Below are 22,704 nucleotides of genomic sequence, written 5' to 3'. Positions count from 1 at the left end.
CACACACACTCAGAGTGGTTGATGTTTTTGAAAGTGCCTGACAATACCATGATGCATATTTTCTTAGCATGGGTGGCCTGTAATTAAACAGAGAGGCACATAAACACACACAAGCACAAGCGCTGACACAGTGTTCATAAAAGAGACAGATACACTGGAAGTAATGAAACAAATTTATTGAATCTTCCAGTAGAGGCTTGATATTCATGGAATAAAACTGCTTTTCTGGGAGTTTTACTGAGCAAAAACACAAAGGAGAAAAAAACAAAAACAAAACAAAGAGGCAATGTGTGAAAGTGCAGACAAAACGGAAAACATGTTCAAAAAATACAAAAAGAATGTCAAGAGTAATACAGTTTAATAGCAAAGAGGATTGCTCAAAGCAAAAAAAGAATTAAATGGCAAAATCTGCATTTTATTTAAAAAAAAATCATATTGGGACACAAGTCAACAATTAAAATTTGAATGCTCAACATTTTCCCATAACAGTCATTTAACAAGTTTTGCTCAGTCGCTGTAATAAGAGAATGAAGCACTGAAATATTTGTCCTCAATGTGACTCTGTATTTGACACATTTGATTTTGCTGCAGAGTTCACAGCAACTAAACCGCACTTGGTATTTGCCTCTGCGTCTTGTGTTCAGCTACCAGTCTTATATGTGTAATACTACACTAACCAAACTATGCTTTGCAAAACCAGACTGCACAGCACATATTCTAATAGTGAATATATCTAAACACTATTTTTTTTCTTAAAATTCATTTGAAACACGAGTGTAACACAAGATGAGCAACATTTAAACATTTTTTTCTGAATAGTCTGAAATGCCCTTTTAGTGCCATGCCCCAATCTAAACCCCACTCTAAACTCTCAACTCCCCCTAATTTTGCCCTCTTATTATTTTTCATGATCTGTGATATGGACTTTTATTTTATAACCACTATGTCCTGCTTTAATTTATTAATCTAAAAAAGAATACTTTGAGGAAAAGGGATACTTGATTCTGGAGATGATTTAAAAATTTCAGTCGCACTGGTCACCCTCCAAGTCCCTGCTCACTTTTTTACATGTCGTAAGTACATTTCATGCCAACCTCATTGCAGTCAGGCAGCAGACGGCAACCGACTGCAATTTTAGTGACCTGGAATGTCCCATAATTATTGTAACAACGCATGTATATTTTGATTTCAACGGGAATATTTAGATGAAAACTAGTAATGAGTCAGAATAATAGAACAATGAAAAAGAGACGCTGTTGGAGCAAGATCAGGGAGGATACTTGCGTCATGATGAGTGTGATGGTCTAATTATTACAGTTGGTCACAAAGATCAAGTATCTTCCAGTTGCATCACGCTCGCTTTGCTTACTCCTCTCCCAGACTGTAAATGTGCCCAATTCAGACATCCTTCAAGTAGAGAACAAACCGACCCATTTAACAACCCGCCCAATCCTACTGGTCCCAGATCGGCTTGTGTTTCAGACAAAACGTCTATCAGATATCGGAAAAGGCAGTTTGGCTGAACCACAAGCCGATGTGTGACCCTGTTCCTGCTACTTAGACCAAAATGCTGGGGTATGGACAGCCACAGGGCTGAGGACAGTGAAGCCTAGGAGACGGAGGATATAGGATTGTGGGGGGAGCCCATCTGGGTTAGCACCTTATCCAACCACTGCAGGGGACCGTGCAGGTGAATCTCAATCCAGCAGGGTGTGCTGGTCACGTCCTGGCGATGGTACTCTGCTCCCCAGCCCTGAAACGCACAAAACACATACTTATGAATCATGCCACAAGATGTTACAGGTTCATTTTGTATTTGTTCCTAATTTTAAACTAATTTAAATTGTATCTGGACTGGCTAGTGTTGATGGGGAGTTCTGCCTGAATCCAAGTTAACCCTTTGTAAAAACTGGTAATTGGAAATTGGTAAAACGTAAAAAGAAAACATTAAAAAATAGTTATTAAATAGAGTTGGAGAGATAAAGAGAGAAGAAAATTCTATAAGTAATTTTTTTTAAATGGGGGAAAGTGTCCATAAAACTATATTTATGATTATTATCGTTATATATAAGATATTATGTTACAGGATGTATGTGTGATATGTGATTTTTTAAAAACACTTCTTCCAGGTCATTTCCTTTTTTGTTTTTATTTTTTTACTTTTCCTTTATTGCTACTTTTCTTTTTAAAAAAATATTAAAAACTTGGGGTCATTTCTTGTTAAGTCGGTCATTGCCTTCTTCCCATGTTTTTGAAAGAAAGAAAGGTTATTCAGAAATCTAATGGATTCATTTTTGTTTTGCTTTTTATTTTCACTGACAATTAAATATTTGAGAAAACTGAAAGCTTCTCTTTAAACAATTTTTACCCTGATTTTATGTCCCCTAGCTTCCAAAAGGTCTTTCTGTCTAAATACACAGTTCATTGCACTTTGAAGAGAAGAGGTTTAACTCACAATGGCACAGTTTAAGTGTAGAAGTAATAGAATGTAGAGAAAGTGAGGAGAAAATCCAAATTAACTGCTTCTTAAACTGCACACCACAAAATAACACTTTCAGTACAAAAGGCCTGCATTCCAGATGTTATTTACAACTCAGATTTTTGTGCTGCTGCTTTTTCAAATCCAATTTTTGATTAAATGAATATCTAAAAAAATCCTAGATTTCTTTAAAAAGAAACAAAAAAACAATGGAAATGGTTTTACAGAGTGGAAACAGTGACTAAATTGTAAAACAGTTTACACTGAATATATGAAATGGATATCAACATTTCACATTCCAAAAGTACTACCACACTACTGTATTATTGTCCTTTTTTCGGATCAGTTTACCTTAACAAAGCTCATGCGGATGGTGCACATCTTGGTGAGCTCATAAACGGCCTCGAAGCCGTGGTTGACGGACTGGGCCAGCAGCTCAGCAAACTCCTGGTTGTTGAAGATCTTCAGGCTGCAGCCGCTGGGAATCTTACACACAGTTGTGGGATGGAAGCCGTGGTGGTAGTTACAGTTACGACTCTGGACGAAGATACTGCTATCACTCAGACACTCTGCGTACACCTCCCCACCAACGTAATACAGATGGACACCTGAGAGGAGACGGCAGAGAATAAAGTGTCGGTCACCAGGAGAAGCAGAGCTGCTGTGTCATTTTGATCAGCAAAAAACAAAGGCCCCAAAACATCAGTGTGGTCATCTTAAAATCAATACACTAAAATGTTTACTCAATTTGTTGTTATTGCTCTAACATGTATTGACAACATGAATTGATTTGGTCTTGTCTGCTGACAGTCGGTGCATCGCAGTCATTGACAGGCTTTCCTTACTGCACCTTTGCCGATGTGCCGCCGGGTGTTCTCGATGGTGGAGTTGCGGTTGACGTTGGAGAGCAGGCCGAGGCAGAATCGGTTGCGATTGTTGGAGGGATCTGTGAAGCCATCGACGAGCACGCTGGTGGAGGACGCCTGGAACGCCTCTCCGACACGATTGTTGAGCTCGTAGTAAACAATAGAGCACCAGTGCTTGGGTTCCTCATAGGCCACGGGCTGCACATCTGCGCAGGAAACACATTAACAGGTCACAGGAGTGAGCTGAGTACACGCGCAGACAGACGCAGACACATTTGATGCACATTTAAGACTCCTCTGAGCGGAGTCCTATGCAGACAAGCTGCCAGGAGCCACTGATGCCAGCAGCAGCTCAGCTGTAAATCTTAATCATCCACACAATCATTTCTTCCAAACTGTCCCCCATAGCCCTTAACAATGATCTGAACAAATATATAGGACCCAGTGGCTACATTTGTGTGCATTTAGGCTGACTAAAATCAATGCAGACGCATCCTGAAGTATGCCGACCGTCTGAGGTCTGTGTGCCAGCCTTTATTGAGCAGAAAAACAGCCAATAGAAGGTGCCTGGCCATGCGCTCTGGGCCGCTGCCAGCTGGCCTCACCCACTCTGAGAGAGACGAATAAATCATGTTTGTCTAAGCACATACTTCTCCCAAACTTCCTCTGTAGCGTGGCACTGGCTAGCAGGTGTGTTTTGTCTGTCCCCTTCCCAGAGCTCGCCTACAATGGAAGCCCATTCCCCTGTACAGGATGCAGCTTGTGGAAAAGAACGAAAAAACTCCCACTTCTACCGAACATTTCAACAGCTCTTCCCGCTGCTGCTGTCACCGTGTGTGTGGGCAGAATTTTTTTGGGCCTTGAGCAAATGATCATAAAAAAGTACAAATATTTTGTTGGTCAGATGTGGAAAGGTATTAGGTATTCCTCCAGTATGAGGTGAGAATAATCTATCAGCAACAACTTGCATTGTGTGTTTGTGCAGAAAAAAAAAATGGTATTCAATTTTAACCCTTTGAAACCTGAGCAACGAACCAACAAAGAAGAAATGACCCCAACATTAGCATAAAATAGTGAAACGCACAGTAGCAGTGGTCTACATGTGACAAAAGGACAATTAAGCAAAAAGTATTTTACAAAACAATGAAAAAGAAAGTTTATAAAAACAGACTTGGAAAAAGTAAACATAATAATTCTGTGACATAATTTTACATATGCAATTATGATGATAATTTATACATATTTTTTCCTAAGACATATCCCTAACTTTTTTTTAAATATACCAATTTCTTGCAAATAGTAGAACACTTGTAACCAAGTTGCTCATTGCCTTTTCCCATGAAATTGCACCAGTTTTCTCAGGCTTCAAAGCTTTAAATACTTGTGATGTGAGAAAAGTGAAGAAAAGTGCTGTCACTTCAGGTTCCAATGGGTTCACCATTTAAGAAAAAAAGTTTTGATTTATTTCAACTTTGGTCAAGTGCTGGTTGTTTTAAGTACTGTATCCAAGTTAAGAATTCCAATATCGTGACTGCACTAGTATGTAATTGCTGAGATCTGAAACGTGGCGTCATTGCCGCAACCTAGTGTGACAGGGCAAAAACAGAAACAAGTAAGACAGTTAGACACGTTGTAAACAAGCCAAAAGATCAGCTAAAATATGAAATCAGAAAAGGCAAAATCACTTGATTTTTGTACCTTTTTCATTGGAAATACTGAATATCTTACTTTGTGTCTTTTAAAAAACATTCTGAGAGGGGAAAATGACACTTTGACCCCTCTTACCTGTAGTACTATTTATCAGTCTGGACTGTTTTAGTGTTTTCAGCCATAGAGATGTCTTCTTTCTCTCCAGTATACTTTACCTTGATTGTATGTGGCTTGTGGTTCTCAAAGCCCCCCAAAAATATATTTGAAAATACAACAGTAATGTCTCTTTTTGCAATTCTTCACCTGGTTACTCAAAATTATGCAGATTTTGTTTCGAGCAGATTCATTTAGGAACTATTTATCCAAGTAACCTTTCTCTTTGACTTTACTTCATCTGACTTTTAGTTACATTTCTATATCTTATCATTACTGACAGAAACTAAGACCAGCACTACAGAAAACATGGAATTAAAATCAGATGGCTCTGGACCGTTGCTCGGTCTTTTACGTAATCACGAATACGTTCAGACATGTCTCTAGCACAATAAAGTTAAAACCACAAAGTCAAGATAGCAGCAATTATTGCACCACTTTTCAGATCCGAAAGTTAGAGGTAATTAGTGAATCTTATCGTTAACGAGTTTCAAGTCATTACCACCAGCAGAGATGACATAAGCCCCAACTTTTATAGACCTCATAAAAGTGCTCTGAGGCCTGGCTTAATTTGCTGAGGCTTTGAGCTTCCCATGGGCTCGCACCCACAGACAGAGCCTCACTGTAAACTAGCAGATCCTTTCCACACACTCCTCAGGTTTTATCTGACAGGATATGGCACACCAACTTGGCTGAAATTTGTCTTTCTTTTTTCGTATTTGGAGGTTGACCACAAGAGGACAAAACCTCAAAAACAACCGGACTTCTCAGAAATCTTTGCACCTGCAGATCGAGGCGTGCAGGTGCGAACAGCTTTATGTGGATGATATCACCGTGAACACAAGGACGGATTATTGTGCGTGTGTGCGTGTGAGAGGTAACTGCCATGGTTACCTGGCCGGTTGTTAGTCTCTAGAGGCAAGGGTGGAGCCAGGAGGTTGGTATCCATTGGCTGTGGGCAATCCTGAGTCATCTGCTCCTCTGGGGGCATGTAGGCAGGAGGGGGAGTCTCTGCATCAGGAGGGAGGCAAAAACAAAGAGCAGAAAAATGAGCTGTTGTTCAGGAAAAGGAAGAAAAGTGCCAGAAAAGTCCACTGTTGTATCTCACCTGGCATCTGGAATGGACTGCCGGGGTCAGAGCTGGATGGTGAATGAGGGAAGGTGGCGCTGCTGCTGCCGCTTCCTGGCGAGTTTGGGTAGCTGTTTCCCGGCGAATGGGGGAAATTGGGGGGCATTGTGTTGGCCTGAGCAAAGGATTCTGGGAAGGTGGCATTCTGCGGCATGTGCGGCTCATTCTGTTGCAGAGGGTTGCGGAAGCGAGGCAACATTGTATGTTTGGCGTTGAACTCGCTGTTCCTCGGTACCAACACAGGGGGCAAAACTGAAGAGGCAGAAAGACATAAAATGGTTAAAATAGTCCATGTTGACTGCAGTCACTCCCTGTTCAGCGAGTACAAGCTGCCCCACCTGGATACGCTCTGCCCAGGTGTAGGACAAACGGACTTAAAAATTAATTTGTCCCTGCTACTACTGTACACCTCAACAGAATAATGTGAGTCTTTGTTTGGACGTATTTGAGTTGTGTGTTATTGTGCATTGTTGTTTGTATTTATTTTACTGCTGGCTGTGCAACAAATTGCCCCTCGGGGATAATTAAGTTTACCCTGACCTTGATAAGAAGTGCCTCGATGCATCCGCAGTTCTTAAACTGTTATTTATCCTTTTGAAAACCTGACCAAACTGGTGCAATTTCTGTCAAAAACATTTTACATCGCAAGAAATTCTTGGATTTAGAAAATTATTTTTAAAAAGTGACAGAAAAAAGCTAAGGAAAAATGTCTAGAGAAAAATTTAAAAAAGCCAGGGAAAACTATATTTATAATTATCATAAAGTGTATTTTTTTCAGTTTTTCTTTCTTTTTCTTTAATAATTATCAGATAATTTTCTTGTATTTTTTTGTACTAATTTCTTGCTAATTTTGGGGTCTTTTCTTCTTTCTTCTTTTTGCTCACTGTCTTCTCCCAATGTTTTTGGAAGGAATCAAGCCAATTTGCTCAGATTTTAAAGAGTTAAAGCTCTTATTAACCTTTCTGAACATGGTTTGTTCAGGAAGCCTATTTGTGTTTCCTATGATAGTGAAGGAAGGACCTGCTCTGCTCTTCCTCTGTCAGGCTAGTATTTGTTGCCTTTTTCGGTTGGATTGGTAAGGTTTAGGTAAACTATGTGAGACTGATTTTAGGGTTAGCGGGAGAATATCAGAGTAAGCCAAACAGCGGAAGAGTAAGTCAGAGTGGGGAGAGTCACTCCATTACTATACAAGGCAACAAAAATTTGCATCCAGGAAGTAGTATTATCATGACTTCAACAAACTCATAGCCATCTTTTTTTCTGTTTGGATAGATAAGTGACAATCTTTTGAGATTTGAGATGATCTAAATTTGTCAACTGCCATACTGTTTACAACATGGTCACTCTCCCTTTTAACATCTTTGGGGTATGAGGTCATTGTAGGCAATGCTGTAAAAAAAAAGGCAGAGAAGTGTAGGAATGGGTCCTAAAACCATGATATGACTTAGCATTTAAGCACTCCCTGTTCCCTCAACTCAAAGTCAATGGGTTTTTAGATTAAGTTTTGGTTAAAGGGCTGAAATAAGATCTGTGGTTACCACGACCTTAAGATATTTTCATGTTTTGTTCTATGACTTCAAATACGTCAGAAAATATCCCACTCATAAATCTGAAAGCCTTTACATGTTTTAAAAAATACAGTTGCTAACAAGTGGCTAAATGAGACTACAGAACGTCATAATGGCAGATATGGATTTACATCCTTATTGTAGTGGCAATGTTAAGTGTGTAATTCCTTTATAGCCCAACATTTGTTTTTTGTCTTCTGGTGATTGCATTTATGCTTCAAAAATCACAAAGGTAGCATTATTTTGTGAAGATTATCTTTCTAAATAAAACATGTAAATATCATGTTCACCAGAGAGCTTATTTTCTGCAGTAATCTAAAATCCTATGGAAAAACAGGCTACCATTGGCTTGACCAACTATTGTGACGGCATGCTACGCGTTGGAGCCAACACAGGAGATTTAAGGCAGTTGGCAGCTAACTTAAAGCGACTGTGGCCGTAAATGTCTTCAAACTGGGAAAACAGAGCGATTTGGGAGCTTCTTACCCTCAGCGTCGAGGATGAGATCAGCTGTCGTGTAACAGAGACAGTAAATAATTGTTACTGGCATGTTACACTATTGTTATTGTTTAGAGAACGCTGACAAAGTGTATGTTATATGTCATGCTTGACGCTGTTTTGGAGCATGTCGCGCCCATAACACCTCTTTTGGGTCCATGATGTTGGCATGCTATCTAAAATCCCACACTGAAGGGGCATAATGCCAATGTTATTGGTTCCCTAACCCTGGCATAAAAAAGGGATCATGTAGTAGCCCTATAGCACGATCCCTGTGTAAAAGAATCTTATTTTTCCGTCATTTATGAGAGCTGGGTGATAACTGACCACTGGGATTAATTTGGTCTCATTATTGATGGTTGTTTAATTGTTTCAGCATTGTAGACATCGTGCACAGTCACACATGTGAAAACCTATCCATACAAATTCAACAAGAACTGAGTGATTTGATTCCAACATAATAAAGAAATATTGTTCTGGCACTCTCCATGTTTTTACGTTCTGAGCGCAGATGTCCCTGCATTTTTTTAAATGTCAGCTTCCAGCCTGTTGGTCTTAGCCAGCAGAATTTGGCCCAGTCTCAGGTTTCTGCTCTAAAAAGACATTTTTAGGCGATCCATTCTTGAGGAATTCATCACTTGGGGTAAATATCCTGGCTGATGTGAAGGCTATTCAGGTGCAGTACATACAAACCACAGAGATAAGGTCCACTTGTGTCTATAAATACCTGCACAGATAAATAAAGCTAGTGCTTAAATTTTAGACGAGGCCCACGCTGCTGTCCGTGTTCCTGCAGGTAGCCCCTGTGTGCTGCAGCAGGCCAATGCATCAAAGTAGCAGTTTATTTCAAAGGTTATATGTGGAGCAGGTGTTTGGTTGAATAGTGACGGGAGATTGACAGGATGTATGTGTAGGCGGGTGGTGTTAGGGGAGAAGGGGAGAGCGTGGTGTGGACAGACAGGTGCTGCGGGGTTTAATCACCTTAGCCCTCCGTCTTCCACCCGCTGCTAAAACAAAAAGTGTGCAAGGCAGGCAACAACTCTTTCCTCCCATTGTGTGTGGGTGACTGGCTTCCTGTTCCAGCCATCCTCAGAGAAACTGTGCGTGCAGTCATGTGCGTGTGTGTGTGTGTGAGTATCCGAGTCTTTGTAACACGCGCGCAAGCGCGAGATTGTGTGCCTGTGTGTGTGTACATGTGTGCATAAATGTTAAATAAAGGCCAGCAGCACAGAGCATGCCCAAAACAAAGCCCTCATTCTCTCCCAGATGGAATTTCCTGCTTCACACACACGAACGAACACGAACACGAACACACACACACACACGCACGCACACACACACACACACGCACGCACACACACGCACGCACGCACGGACACAAACTCTTGGCCCTTTACACACTTACACCCTGCACACAGCTGTTTCTATCTTGTCAGCTGACCTTCATTTTCTGTTTAGTAAGAGGCCATGTAATGTTTAATTTGTCTTGTTTTTTACACAATCTTTACAGTGAAGGCTCCGAGGCTCTGGTAACTTTTTAAAATCTCTTTTAACTTAGTTAAATGTGGTTTTACCAGAAAGCTTACCCTGATTTTACTCAGTTTTTAAAAATGTGATTTTACTTGAATGATCGCTATTTGATTGCAAATAGCAATGTTTTTTATTCTGTTCCGTTATGAAATCAATTGGATTACATTTTTATTCAATTTTAATTTGATCATCTTAATTTGATGCCTTGTGTGAAGTAATGTGGGTTCAAACAAAATCTCTGAGACCTAGATATATCATCTTCTCCCAATAATGTGCACATCAGTCTTATAAAAAAGTGTGTGGTGGTTATTCTTGTAGTTTTGAACAGATAAATAAACTTCTCAGAAATCAGATAAGAGGAAAAAGAGAGTATAATAAGTAAACATCTGCAGAAGTAATAACTGGAAGGGAAAAGACAGGAACTTCAGGGTGGGACTAATACCTTACATACTCAGAAACTTCTCAGAACAGTTCCTGGAATTAAATTAAAACAGTCTAGTCTTCTTTTTTTTTGGCATGGTTTTCCTTCTATTAGGAAAAACATCAAAACGGGGATTTTGAAATCACATTTAATGTACCAACATTGTTTTGATACAAAACTGGTTTCAAATAACCAAAATATCCCTTTATACGGTCAATATTGGCCTGAAAGGATCAGTGCATCCCAGTACTCACCTGGACTGTCCACTCGCTTGTAGTGGTAGGGGTTGATACACACATCCTTCTGTTTGGAGCCGAAGGGGTACTCGCAGCACTCCAAGGCCTTCAGCTCATGGTGGGACTGCAGGTCGGGCCAACGCCACACCCGACAATAAATGACATGCGGCAGGCCCTTTCTATGGGACACCTGCAGCCGTCCATCCAGGGAGCGGGGGATTGTCACACAGTTACTGGGTTGACCTGGGCAGCTAAGAGCCCTCTCCAGCTCCTCCATGGCCCCCTTCTTCTTTTTCAGTTTCTTAACCAGTGCATCCACTGCCTTTTCCGCCCATTTCTCTTCCTCGTCTCCCTGCTTCCAACCCAGCAGCCGTTTGACCGCTGGGCTGGTGAAGGAGAAGAGCGAGGTGACGTTCATGTTGGACAAGCCGCCCTCCTCCCTTCTCCTTTCTGTCCAAAAGAAGTGTGAGCAGAAGTGGGAGGCAGTCCAGTCTCAGAGGAGAAAGGGTGAAACGTGTTGGCCTTTTTGGAGTTTTAGATAATCCTCAGCTTCTGAGATGTAAGATCTGGTCCTCCTGGCAGTCACTAAAAGAAAATGGGAGGTAGGTCAGCATCTATGTTAAAAACGTCTTCCTTTTAAAACACTTTTTTGCAGATCAGTCCTGCTCGCTGTATCCTTTCTCTCACAAAGTTGTAGCAACTGTGGTACACATCAAGCTCTCCCCTTTTGCTCCACTGGCAGCACTGACGTCTCATCAGGAGTTTGCTACAAAAGCCCTTGATGAGGCGATGATGTCACCATTATAGCTGTTTTGGCCATGTCAGTCATGGCTGCTGGGAAACTGGCAGAGGAGTCAAACGGACACCCTCCTGTTAATGTCCGCCCCAAGCAGGCATTCTCCAGATAACTTCCTGTCTGTATGGCTTGTCACATTACCACCACTGACTAATGTCATTTACAGTAAATTAATTCACTTACAGTATGCAGTCTACACAACCTACAGGAATTTAGCTTGCAGGTTAGGGATGACACAGTGAAGAAATTTACAATAAATTTTTGACAGCACTTGTTTTTGTTTTTTTTAACACAAAAATATATTTGTGATTGGCACTCACCAATCTGTAGAGTGCTGTATTAAATTACTTTAGTTAAGTCTTAATTATAGTTATCTTTCCATTGAGCTACCAGGTACCTCCAAAACTAACTGTTCCGTTTTCATTCGTTAAAGGGTCATTCTGACTGATAATAATAATAATACTAATACTAATACTACTAATAATAATTATAATAATTCTGAAATGCCGCAACATTTCAAGGATGGTTATCATAACGTGAAAATCTCATACCGCTGCAATCCTACTTGTCGCTCAACTCTCCTTTCTCCTATCACATGGTAAGGATGGGCAAATGTATATGTATATAATATGACAGAAAGTCAACAATTTTGAAAATCCTCTCCATTACTCTCTGGCACAAACAAATCTCAGTGGCAGCAAGAGCAAAAAAAGTGTTTTCCTGACAACTCTGCATATGTGTGAAATTTGAAAAGGTCTTTCAGAATTCAGAGGAAGGAGACTTTCAATGAGCCGCTTGCTGAGGCAAATGCTCTATAAAGTTTCAACACCACCAACCAACAAACACTAGTTTGGGGCAGGAATCTGGCAATGTGCAGGACAATAAAAAGGAAGTGCATGTGGACCCCAGGATAAATGTGCCCATTCACTAAGGTCCCACAGGAGCAATTCAGTAGCCAGGACGTACACGCATTCTAGCTTTTAAAAGGCAAACAAGAGCGCATTGAGCTCTCCCAGTTCCACTTTCTTTTAAGTTTTTTCTAAATGCAATTAGGGAAGAGAAAAACATAGTTATGGTTGAGGTTTGGCTTTGCACAAATGTTCAGATGCAATCCTGGAATCAAATAAACGGCTTGTTAGAAATCCACCACCTTTTATCCGCACTGACTCATGGGTGAGGATGCATCACTCTCTGACAGTAAAGCCTGCAGTATATTGGATTTCCTACGAGCAGGAACAAATACATCATTAAGACTGCTCTGTAGTTATTCTTGGCCCTTCAGATTATAGGATGAATAGCAATTTCTATCTTTGTCAGCTACTGCATGTGTAGACTACATCATACTGACAAATGGGGAGGGGAGTTTGATGAGAACAGGTGCTGTTTACAACATGTGTGTGTTTGCGTGTAGGGTGTTGTGGGGGTCCTGGACTCATACTACTGCTAACCACACTGACAGGAAAGCAGCAAGTTGTACCTATACTTAGCTTAACCGCCTGTAAGAATGTGTTTTTGTGAGAGAAATCAAAGAGAAATACTTCTCAAAACTGATATCACTTGTGCCTCAACACCTCACTATTATATCACAAACTACTGGCCAGCGGAGGTGAATTATTCAGATCCTCTACTTGAGTATAAGTACTAATACCACCTTATGTAAATATTTTGTTTCAAGTTAAAGTCCTGCTTTGTAAATGTCACATAAGTATTATCAGGAAAAATGTACTAGAAGTATCAAAAGTACAAGTACCTGATGCAGAAAATTATTTAAAAAACAAAAAAAACACCCCCAAAAAAAACCCATTAAAATGTATAAAATTTAAAAAAAAAAAAAAAAAACATCCTCCAAACTCTCAAAATTATAAATAAATGTAGTGAAGTAATAGGTAAAATATTTCCCTCTGAAATGTAGTGGAGTAAAAGTATAAAGTGGCATGAAAAGAAAATACTCTACAACTACCTAAAATCTGTACTTAAGTACAGTACTTGAGAAAATGTACTATAGTTGCATTCCACCACTGCTACTGGCATCTTGAGAGAAAAACTCTCCATCAATACAGAGACAGGAAACAGCCTGTGTAGTTATGTCTTCATATCTGTCATCGCTCGCTCAGCAGCGACATCACTTCCTCTTGCTGAGAGCTGCAGGTTTTTTCACAGGTGCAGAGTGGGAGAGAAAAATCTGGCCACCCCTGACTTTTATCATCCTTTCTATCTCTCTCTCACCAGTTTCCTTTGCAGTGGAACCGTTCAGAGCGGAGGAGGATGGGTCAGAAATGTCATGGGTGTGGCCTCTGTTCCCGCCTGTTTGGTCATTGAGGTGGCTAAATTGCAGTAATGTTGCCTAGAACTACAAAAACCTCAAATTATTCTTGCTATCAGGGCTGGATATCTTTTAAATTATTTAGTTATTCAGACTGATACAATACCTAACTTCAGTACCATTATCAACTATTTTATACCTTCTTCTGAATACAAACATGTTTTTCTACAAATGTTAAATGTCAAACCATAGGCAGCTGTACAAGAAATTTGCCTGAACAAAATAACTGGGAACATTCAATTTTAAGTGAGGATATATCTTATCAAATAATGAGTGATTAGGATTAGGGATTATTTTACAAATTGTCTATAAAACATCTCAGAAGAATGAAAAATATCCATCACAACTTCCAATTGCCAATTTAAAATATTTGAATAGTTTGACGTCCATTCAAAGAGTTGAATCCTTCAAATTTTTGACTTTTTGTTTTTTTATAGGGACTTTATAGATTATCAAAGAAATATAGATTTTCTGTTTTCTGACTAATCTATTATTAATTTTTAAAACAGAATTACACATCTAATCAAACATTTAATGCCTGCTTTTGATATCTGACAGCCACAGTTCAGTTGGTGCTAAAAAATATACGGTATGGGGATTTGATATCTCAATTTTTCTGTCATGTTGTCTCAAACTAAACAATACATTCACTTCTAACAACTTAAAATGACAATGGAGTGAAGTTTGGAAATCACTAAAAGCTGATGTATTGTGCTACATCTTGACCTTATCTGAGTCAAATGAAAAACTGACTCAGCACATCTTTACTTAAAGCACAACAATACAGCATAACGTTCAAAAGGTAACGACTGCAATATCATCTTTGTATCACCAGCCAGACATTCAGGGAGTCTTTTTGATCCACTTCCAGCCACAAAGCTGCTTTGATGGCCTCTCAGTAACAGCCAGCACTATCAGCACAAGTTCAGGACGAGCTGCAGAAAGACGACCTTTAATCCATTTCAGATGGAGGATTTCACTAAGTTCTGTATTGTAACATCTGTAGAAGGATTCACAATCCCCTGCTGCCATTCAGCTGCAGCTGGAGACCATATCTCTTGGATATTTTTTAACGCTGACAGTTAGAAATATCTAACTGCTGGCCTGACCGCATACTTATTTAAAGGGTCTGATATGGCTTTGTGCTGGTTCTTTGGACAATGCATGTTTAGAGTTGTCTATGAGACAGTCAAAATATAAAGGCGCCATTGTGCCTCCCTGTTCCTATACCTATGTATAGACTAGGACATTCACATGACATAAACAGGCTTTTTGTACACAAACTTTCCAAAAGACTCTGAAAAATTCACTTTAAATAGACTTGGTGTTTACATGCAGACAGTTTTGAAGCCAGCCAGTCAAAACCAATTCTAAATTACATTAAATAAGCTTGAATCTAATCTTAATGTAAAATAAAAGGCCTTCATATTGTCACCTCAACACACAGGTGTGTGTGTGTGTGTGTGGGATATGCGTCAGGGACTCGCAGTACAGTTTAATACGTGACTATTTTGGCCCAAAGATTTAACTGCCAGTGTGGTGGATAACCTTCTGAGATTTGCAATTCTGCAACTGTGGATTATTTTTCATCATCAGCTTATTAAATATTTTTTTCTAAATTATCGATTGCCCAAGGTGACACCCAGAGCCAATGTGGCGTATTGTTTGTTTTATCTGATAAACAGCACAAAACACAAAATTACAAAAATACAAAGCAAAGAGAAGTTGGGGGGGGTGATTACTAAAATGGTTAACTGCTTATTCACTGTAGATACATTTTCCGTATATTGACCCATTAAAATATACTCTTTGAATAAAATATCCGTATGTGGTCATCAGCCTTTGAGCCTCAACACACCCGTCTCTCACACAGTCAATGGAGAGTCACACAGATGCCTGCAGTGGCCTTGGCCGCCACTCTCCTCCCCATAAAAGCAGAAACACACACCATCATTTACACAACAGCCCCATAAAAACCACTCTGACATTCCCTACAGCCGAGTCCAGGCAATGCTCTCTCGCTATTGTGTTAGCGGTAGCTTGTTATGGCCATCAGTTAGCCCACTGGACAGAGACTGAGGCTAATGGGAGCACAGAATGGGATCATGCGACACTGACAGGCGGAGGCTTTGACCCACCTGGTGCGAGCTGTTAGCCACTACACTTGCCCCATGGATCATTTTGCACCGCTCCAGTGTCTGTTAATCAATTTAGGCCTGGGCTGTGTAGGATGAGGAGGCAGTAATGATGCTCTCTGGACCCTCCCCTGGGACGGGGCATTATAAAGAAGCTACATTATTTATCAGCAGGGTCCTGGATGGGGCCTCCATTAGCCCCCGCTCAATGGAGTCACTGGCTATAAACAGAGGAGTGCAGGAAGAAGAGAGGGTGGTAGATAAAGAGAGAGAGAGGAGGAGGAGGAGGGGAATGATGCAGAAAGAGAAAGAGAGGAAGAAAGTGAGAGTGACGGCAAAGCCGGAGACTTAAGACAGAGTGATTGTTTTGGAGAGAGAGAGAGATGGAAACACTCGTATATCTGGTCTCTTCAAGGACACTTCTCGATAAAGTGCCTTCAAGGGTCATTACGGAGTAAAGCGTAACACTACAGGGATGCAATGCTTTTTCACAAATATGAATCATTGCAGTGGAGCAAAGATGTATGGAAGCAGCCCCACAGTAGCAGCTGTCGCAAACTTCAATATCACTTGCATCCAGATCTGTGAGCTATATCTCTGACTTAATTTTTTGCAAATTTAAAATCTTGGGGGACTGTCAGACAAAATGTACAATTTTTAAGGTACTGTGATGAGCACATTTCTCTATATTTTCTGATACTTTCTCAATTTAAAAATCATTCAATCCAACAAATTATCAGCAAAGTGATCGCCAATGAAAATAATTGTTTGTTGTATTCCAGGTAAACAAAACTATTTTATCCATTTACAAAATCAAACTTCTCTAATGTTAAAAGGTCTAAACAAAAGCAGCTGCTGTACAAGTACTATGTCGAAGTGAGATGATCTAAATTTAGATTTTATCCAGGATCTCCTCAGCAAACATGCACACTAAATAATTCATCTAACCTGACCTTTGCTGCCAGTTTAAAGCCCATTTTGTTATTAAAGAATTAGTTTTTACTAAGTGGGATGTGCTAGAGTTAAAATAAACCCGCTCCCTAGTGGACAAACTTGTAATGGCATTATATGTTTGGGATTTCTGTACTGCATTTTTTTTGTAAATTATTGGCTAATATTTACAGTGATATCAGCCTTTGGACCAGAGAAATTGATTGTTTCAATTCTAAGAATTTACACCTTTTATTTGGCAAGTCAAACGCTGTTATGTCGGGGCTTGACAAGTTCAAGTGTTTCACTTCATTTGTGACTAAAAATAGATGTGTCCGAATATTAAAATGTATTTAGGAGCACTTGTGCGAATAATTTGCGTAACTACAGGGGGCATGCCTGTGCCACCCAAAGAGACAAATGGCACGCCCAAAGATCTGATGAAGAATGAATGAATTTTTAGTTATAGCCTTACTAAAATGTTTAGTTTTAAATTCAGCCCACATCCCTGTCAGTTTCCTTCTGTCTATGGATTGCTATAATGGGGTTAAAAATTAGTCGTTTGCCACCCTGCTTTTTATTTTTTTTTTACAACATCATCACACAGTCCCCGCAATCAGGTAAACATATTAAAACAGCCAATATAATTTTACTATTTTCAGCAGGTCATGGACCAGGTCAACAGAGAGCAAGATATTTTTAGTCCATGTTTGTGGCCCAAAGTTTGAAGACATTTTGGCTTTTGTAAAAACGAAGACATTCTTGATAAAACGCTTGCTGTTTGCAAAACATGCAGATATTAGATCAAATACAATAGCACCGTTTAACTGTTGTGTTAACTTAATATGCTGATTTATCTCTGAAATCCTTGCAAAAACAAAACAAAAACCTGCCGAATCCCGACCTCTACCATCGAGTATCCATTTTCTTTTCCTTTTTATGGCAGTTACTATATCCATTTCTAATCATTGAATATCATATCGTATCACTCTAAATGAGCTGATATCATTCCTGTATTGTTACGCCAACCATGTATTATGACATGCATCATATCGTTGTTAAAACTTACCGTTACACCCCCAATAGTAATATAACTGCAATAACCTAATATTCACTGATGTAGCACCCCGTCTGTCACGCTCTAAACTACTATTTCAATCGGCTCCACAGATGTATTGAGACTCAATAGCCAGCCCTCGTAGCCAGAAAATGCTGATATTTACCACAACCACTCATGTCTTCTAAAACAGTTGAAGAGCAAAGCTTGAAATAACCACAGTCACACATGAGGTGCTGCCCTTAGTGACTAGACATGGCATTGACCTGGGAAGCTCCTTAAACTCGCTGGGGTCACTTTTCTTCACAAACACCAGCAGCACTATTACACAGCTCTGACCTAGTAAAGATCACACTGGCGTGCAAGTAAAAGAAATCCAGCTGGTCACACTTCTTCCAGCATGACACAGAAAACACTAGAAAACCTACTGACACCCAAATTGAGGTCAGTATTGTCCTGACTTTAAACGGCTGAACTGGGATCAGATTCTTTATGTCCCAGACACACCACCAGTCCCACACACGACTGCAGACATAACTAGCAAACACATGGGGTTTCAAGCAGCTATCTCAACCATGCCTGGCACTCAGTGTTGGGTTAGTGTTGTGTTAGGGTGGACACCTCACCCCGACACATGGCAGGCTATGTTGTTCTGGACCGTACAGACACACGGGAGGGTTTTGACTTTTGTTCACTACTGTTGTGACTGACTCATTGGATACAGGAATGCTGCTAACCTATATTTACACCTTGTTGTTGAGTAGTTTTTTTTTTTTTTACTTTGCTATGATAGATAGATAGATAGATAGATAGATAGATAGATAGATAGATATCTGCATTGCGATTTATGAAATAGGCTTCACCCTGCTGCTGTGAAACTAACACTGTTATTTCAATCCTATAAAAACACCATTTGTTTAATTTTCAAACCAAATTTCAAGCTGCATACCCTGAGAATGCAGGACCGATAAAACAACTGGAAGTAAATCACGGACAAGGACAAATTCCTGTCCTTTGGGTAATCTGATATGTCATCTTCAATAATGTCAGGAGATCTAGCCTTAGCTGCTGTAGGTCTCTCTCTCTCTCTCTCTCTCCCTCCCTCCCTCCCTCCCTCTTTCTCACATACACACTTGCACATATTCATAAACACACTGGCATGACTAAAAGCCACACACATGTCCTGTGCTGAACACTAGTGCACCAGTTGCAAGTCTGCATCAGCCAAAACACAGTCAAATGATGAAAACTTATTTTTAACAATGGCAAGATGAAAAAGGGTGATGTGCGAACTTCACTTCCTCCTTCACTACACATTGGTTTTGTGACATCAAGGTATAAACAGTCAACAAGCTTAGGAAGCAAAATGACCGCAAATCAGTCCACATCCTGTAGGATAATAAACCTAAAAGCCCTTTACCATTATCTCACCACCATACCACTCTAAGTGATATTTTTAATCATTTAAGCCATTTGTCAAGGAAAAAGTTTAAATAAAAGTTTTTTGCCTCTGAAAATGTGTGGATTTGCTTAGGGCTGGGCAATATAAGGCAAGGTGCCCCTGGGAGTATAAAGACCCCACCCCTTAATTCCCCTCCTAACCAATATATGGCACTAAATCTACTCATACTCATTCATACTCAACACATACATGTATTAAACAGCTATACTTTGGTAAATTGTGACATTTATTCTAAATTGCTCCATTCTTGAGTTTTACTCTACAAGAACTGGTTTAGAGTAAACCTTTTTTGTCACCAGAAAATAGTAATTTATGTTTTTATGTTAAGTTCTATATTAAAGGTTTTGTTATACATAACAGCTTGCTGTTATTAGCTAACTAGCTAGCAATCATTAACAATACTTGCTAGGTAAAATTAACAAACATTTTTAGCAAGCTTGCCGGAGGAAGATATCCTGAAATAAAAAAAATTAACCACCCTACAAGGCTTCTAGGTAATCCATCAATGGGTCATGGATGGGATTTTAGTTTGTTTTATTTGGCATCTTGCCCTGATAGTGGAGGATGCTCCTTTACAAGAGTTTTATTTTTGTGCTATAACAACAAACTTAGCTAGTCTATAAATTCATTTCTCCCAAGTGTCTTGGTTTATGTATCATCATCCTGCATATGCTGAAAATATATCAAATTATTATTTAATTTTACAGTATATTCACTTTGACTAGGTATTACCTGTTGTGTTTTCCTGGCTTTAAGGGCTGCATTGCAGTAAAGTGATGTGATTTTCATTACTAACCTGTTCTATTATTTGCCTTTACCCACTTATTCATTAAATCCACATTACTCAAGATTATTTATCAGAAATCTCATTGTGTACATATTTTGTAAAAGCGACAATGGTCAGGCTCACAGTCACAATATTGACAGTTAAGTATTTGGTCAAAGGTATTGTGACGTGATTTCCTTCATATCAACCAGCATTGGATTTGTTGCTTATCTCTACTTCATATAATTGTACTGAATATCTTTAGGTTTCCTTAGGTTTTAAGAAATTGTGATTGGCATTTTTCATAATTTTATGACATTCAATGACATTTAAAGCATGCAGTTTCCAGTGTATGACACATCCTGTAGCTTGATAAACCAAAAGCCCCATTCAAACCGTGTGTTCAGTAACTGCAGTTTCATCTTGATTCAGTACTGAATGATGGCTGAAAGCCTAAACATTTAGTAGTTCTTCTATTGATACCATCTTCAGAGCGATTTAACATCAATTCATGTTGTTTTCATGTCCAAAAGCAGCACTTAATTAGCAATATTCCCACGGGACTTAAATTTTCTGTAACATACAGCAAAGTCTCCCATACTATTACAAAATTACTGCAGTTTTTAACTTAAAAAAGAAGATGTTTTTACAAACATCATATACAATCAGAAATCAGAAATCTCATTGTGTAAATATGTTGTGAAAGGACCACTAGTCATTCCTAAAATGTTGTCGCTATACTGTAAGTTTTTGGTGAAAAATACTGTGATGTTTAATTTTCACATCACCCAGGCCTAGATTTGCTGCTTAACTCTGTTTCATATCATTGCAAACTGGATATCTTTGGGTTTGGGCATTCTGAAGACTTCTCACAAATTCTTCACATTTCATGCATGCAATTTCTTGTGTATGACATATATTGTAGCTTCATATCCCACAGAGCCCCATAACTGTGTTTCATAATTGCAGTTTCATCTTGAGTCAGTAGTAAATGATGACTGACTACAGCAGCATGCCTTTACATTTACTTGTGCTTCTACTGAAACCATTTTGGGAGTGATTTAATCACAACTTGTAGTGTTTGTAGTGTCCAAAAGCAGCATTTATGAAGCAAAATTCCCTCTTAACTTACTTTTTGTGTAATACACAGCAAGCTATTCTACATTATTACAGGATTACTGGTGTTTTTAATCGAAACAAGTATGTTTTTCACTAACAGTTAGCTTACATCTACATGAAAATGTGGCTAAATTTGCAGCACCAATCTGAAACTGTGAGTAAAAGGAAGAAAGGAAAAAAAAAGTTTGAAGCTGCCAACTGACACACTACTGAGTTGATAACCGCTGGGATCTACTTCCTCACAAATAGAGCCATGCACGCGATAACAGTGGAAACTACAGATAAAGAAACTTTTCATTTAGCACGTTGAAAAAGAGAAACAAAAAGTTTACAGTACCTTTTTCTTTCTCTGCAGCTCTCTCTCTCCCTCAGTGGGTCTCCTCCTGGGTGCTCTCCCTGCCTGTCTTGGGTCTGCTCGGCCTGGCGTCAGTGAGTCGCGGAGCCGCCTCACCCTCCGCTGAGCGCCAGTATCACGCCGCGGGGATGCAGCCCCGACAATAACAAGACCTACTTTTCACACATCTAACATCTTCATTCACTGTGTGGAAATGGATTATGTAACATTGAAACAATGCCGATTTCTCGCCTAAATACGAAGAGATTTTCACTTCAGAGGAGTTACTTTTAAAACGTCTGAATTTGTTGCTGCAAAGGTGTTGAAATGTTGCATGTTTGATGCAGTATAGAGAGAAAGGAAGCAGATAGAGGCTCCAAGAACATCCCTGCAAAATGTGGGAGAGCTGTTTGTTTTTACTTTTTTCTGCATGCATTCCCAATAATTGCACAGTGGGGGAGTTTACTGTAAGGACTTTTTGGGGTTTTGATTTTTCACTCCTCCCACACTGCCTACCAAAATGTCCTTAAATGAGGACTTAAGCCTTTGAAATGTGAGCAAATTGGCTTCATTGCTTTTAAAAACATGTGAGGCAAATGATCAAATTCACAAGAAATGGCCCAAAATTAGTAAGAAATTAGTAAAAAGTTGAAAATTACCTAAATATAAGCAAAAATAAAACAAAAAAGTAAAGAAAATGACCTAAAAACAAATACTAACAAATTATATATGTATGTGTGTGTATATATATATAATATATATATATATATATGTATATGTGTATATATATATATATATATATATATATATATATATATATATATTCTGTAAAATAATTATAAAAATATATAACTAAAAGAAAATATAGTTTTCAGGGCATTTTTCTCACATTTTGATGATATCTAACATTTCATCTACGCTAACAGTCAGGTCATTTTCTTTTTAATTTTTACTTATTTTTGACAGTTTGCGGGACATTTCTTTCCAAGTTTGTCGTTATGTTTTCCCCATGTCTTTGAAAGAAATCAAACCAATTTTCTCAGGCTTCAGAGGTTTAAATGCTCGTGAAAGGGATCTAAATGCAGAACAAGAAAACTGATGTCAGTTCAAGTGTTAAAGGATGAAAATGGACTATCAGTTCCAAGCACAAGCTGCTCTGTAACTCCTGGCTGTGACTATCCCTGCACACTGATTCATTCTTTTTTCTATCAGTTTTTTTCTAAGTGAATCAGCTCTTCTTCTCAAAAGTCAG

The 22,704-nt window shown here is 39.2% G+C and overlaps 1 protein-coding gene across 1 annotated transcript; it reads right to left on the bottom strand.

Annotated features, from left to right (window-relative positions):
- Nucleotides 1-161: 161 nt before the first annotated feature.
- On the bottom strand, nt 162-21,628 carry smad1 (SMAD family member 1). Its single transcript, XM_042485454.1, has 7 exons — nt 21,456-21,628; nt 10,549-11,115; nt 6,257-6,529; nt 6,043-6,159; nt 3,330-3,551; nt 2,831-3,087; nt 162-1,753 (listed from the first exon to the last, which is right to left on the bottom strand). Exons 2-7 carry the CDS (start codon nt 10,946-10,948, stop codon nt 1,610-1,612), a joined length of 1,413 nt encoding a protein of 470 aa, XP_042341388.1. The 5' UTR covers nt 10,949-11,115; nt 21,456-21,628; the 3' UTR covers nt 162-1,609.
- Between the last annotated feature and the right edge of the window lie 1,076 nt (nt 21,629-22,704).

Source organism: Plectropomus leopardus, chromosome 4 (assembly GCF_008729295.1).
Source record: "Plectropomus leopardus isolate mb chromosome 4, YSFRI_Pleo_2.0, whole genome shotgun sequence".
NCBI classification, from domain to species: Eukaryota; Metazoa; Chordata; class Actinopteri; order Perciformes; family Serranidae; genus Plectropomus; species Plectropomus leopardus.
This window is presented reverse-complemented; position numbering and strand designations above follow the sequence as displayed.

Excerpts from the sequence above, each read along its gene's own strand:
- smad1 (XM_042485454.1), bottom strand. The coding sequence starts at position 10,948 with ATGAACGTCACCTCGCTCTTCTCCTTCACCAGCCCAGCGGTCAAACGG. Across the intron at positions 3,088-3,329 it reads CCGGCGGCACATCGGCAAAG|GTGTCCATCTGTATTACGTT; the intron begins GTGCAGTAAGGA and ends GTCTCCTCTCAG. Across the intron at positions 1,754-2,830 it reads TCCGCATGAGCTTTGTTAAG|GGCTGGGGAGCAGAGTACCA; the intron begins GTAAACTGATCC and ends TGTGCGTTTCAG.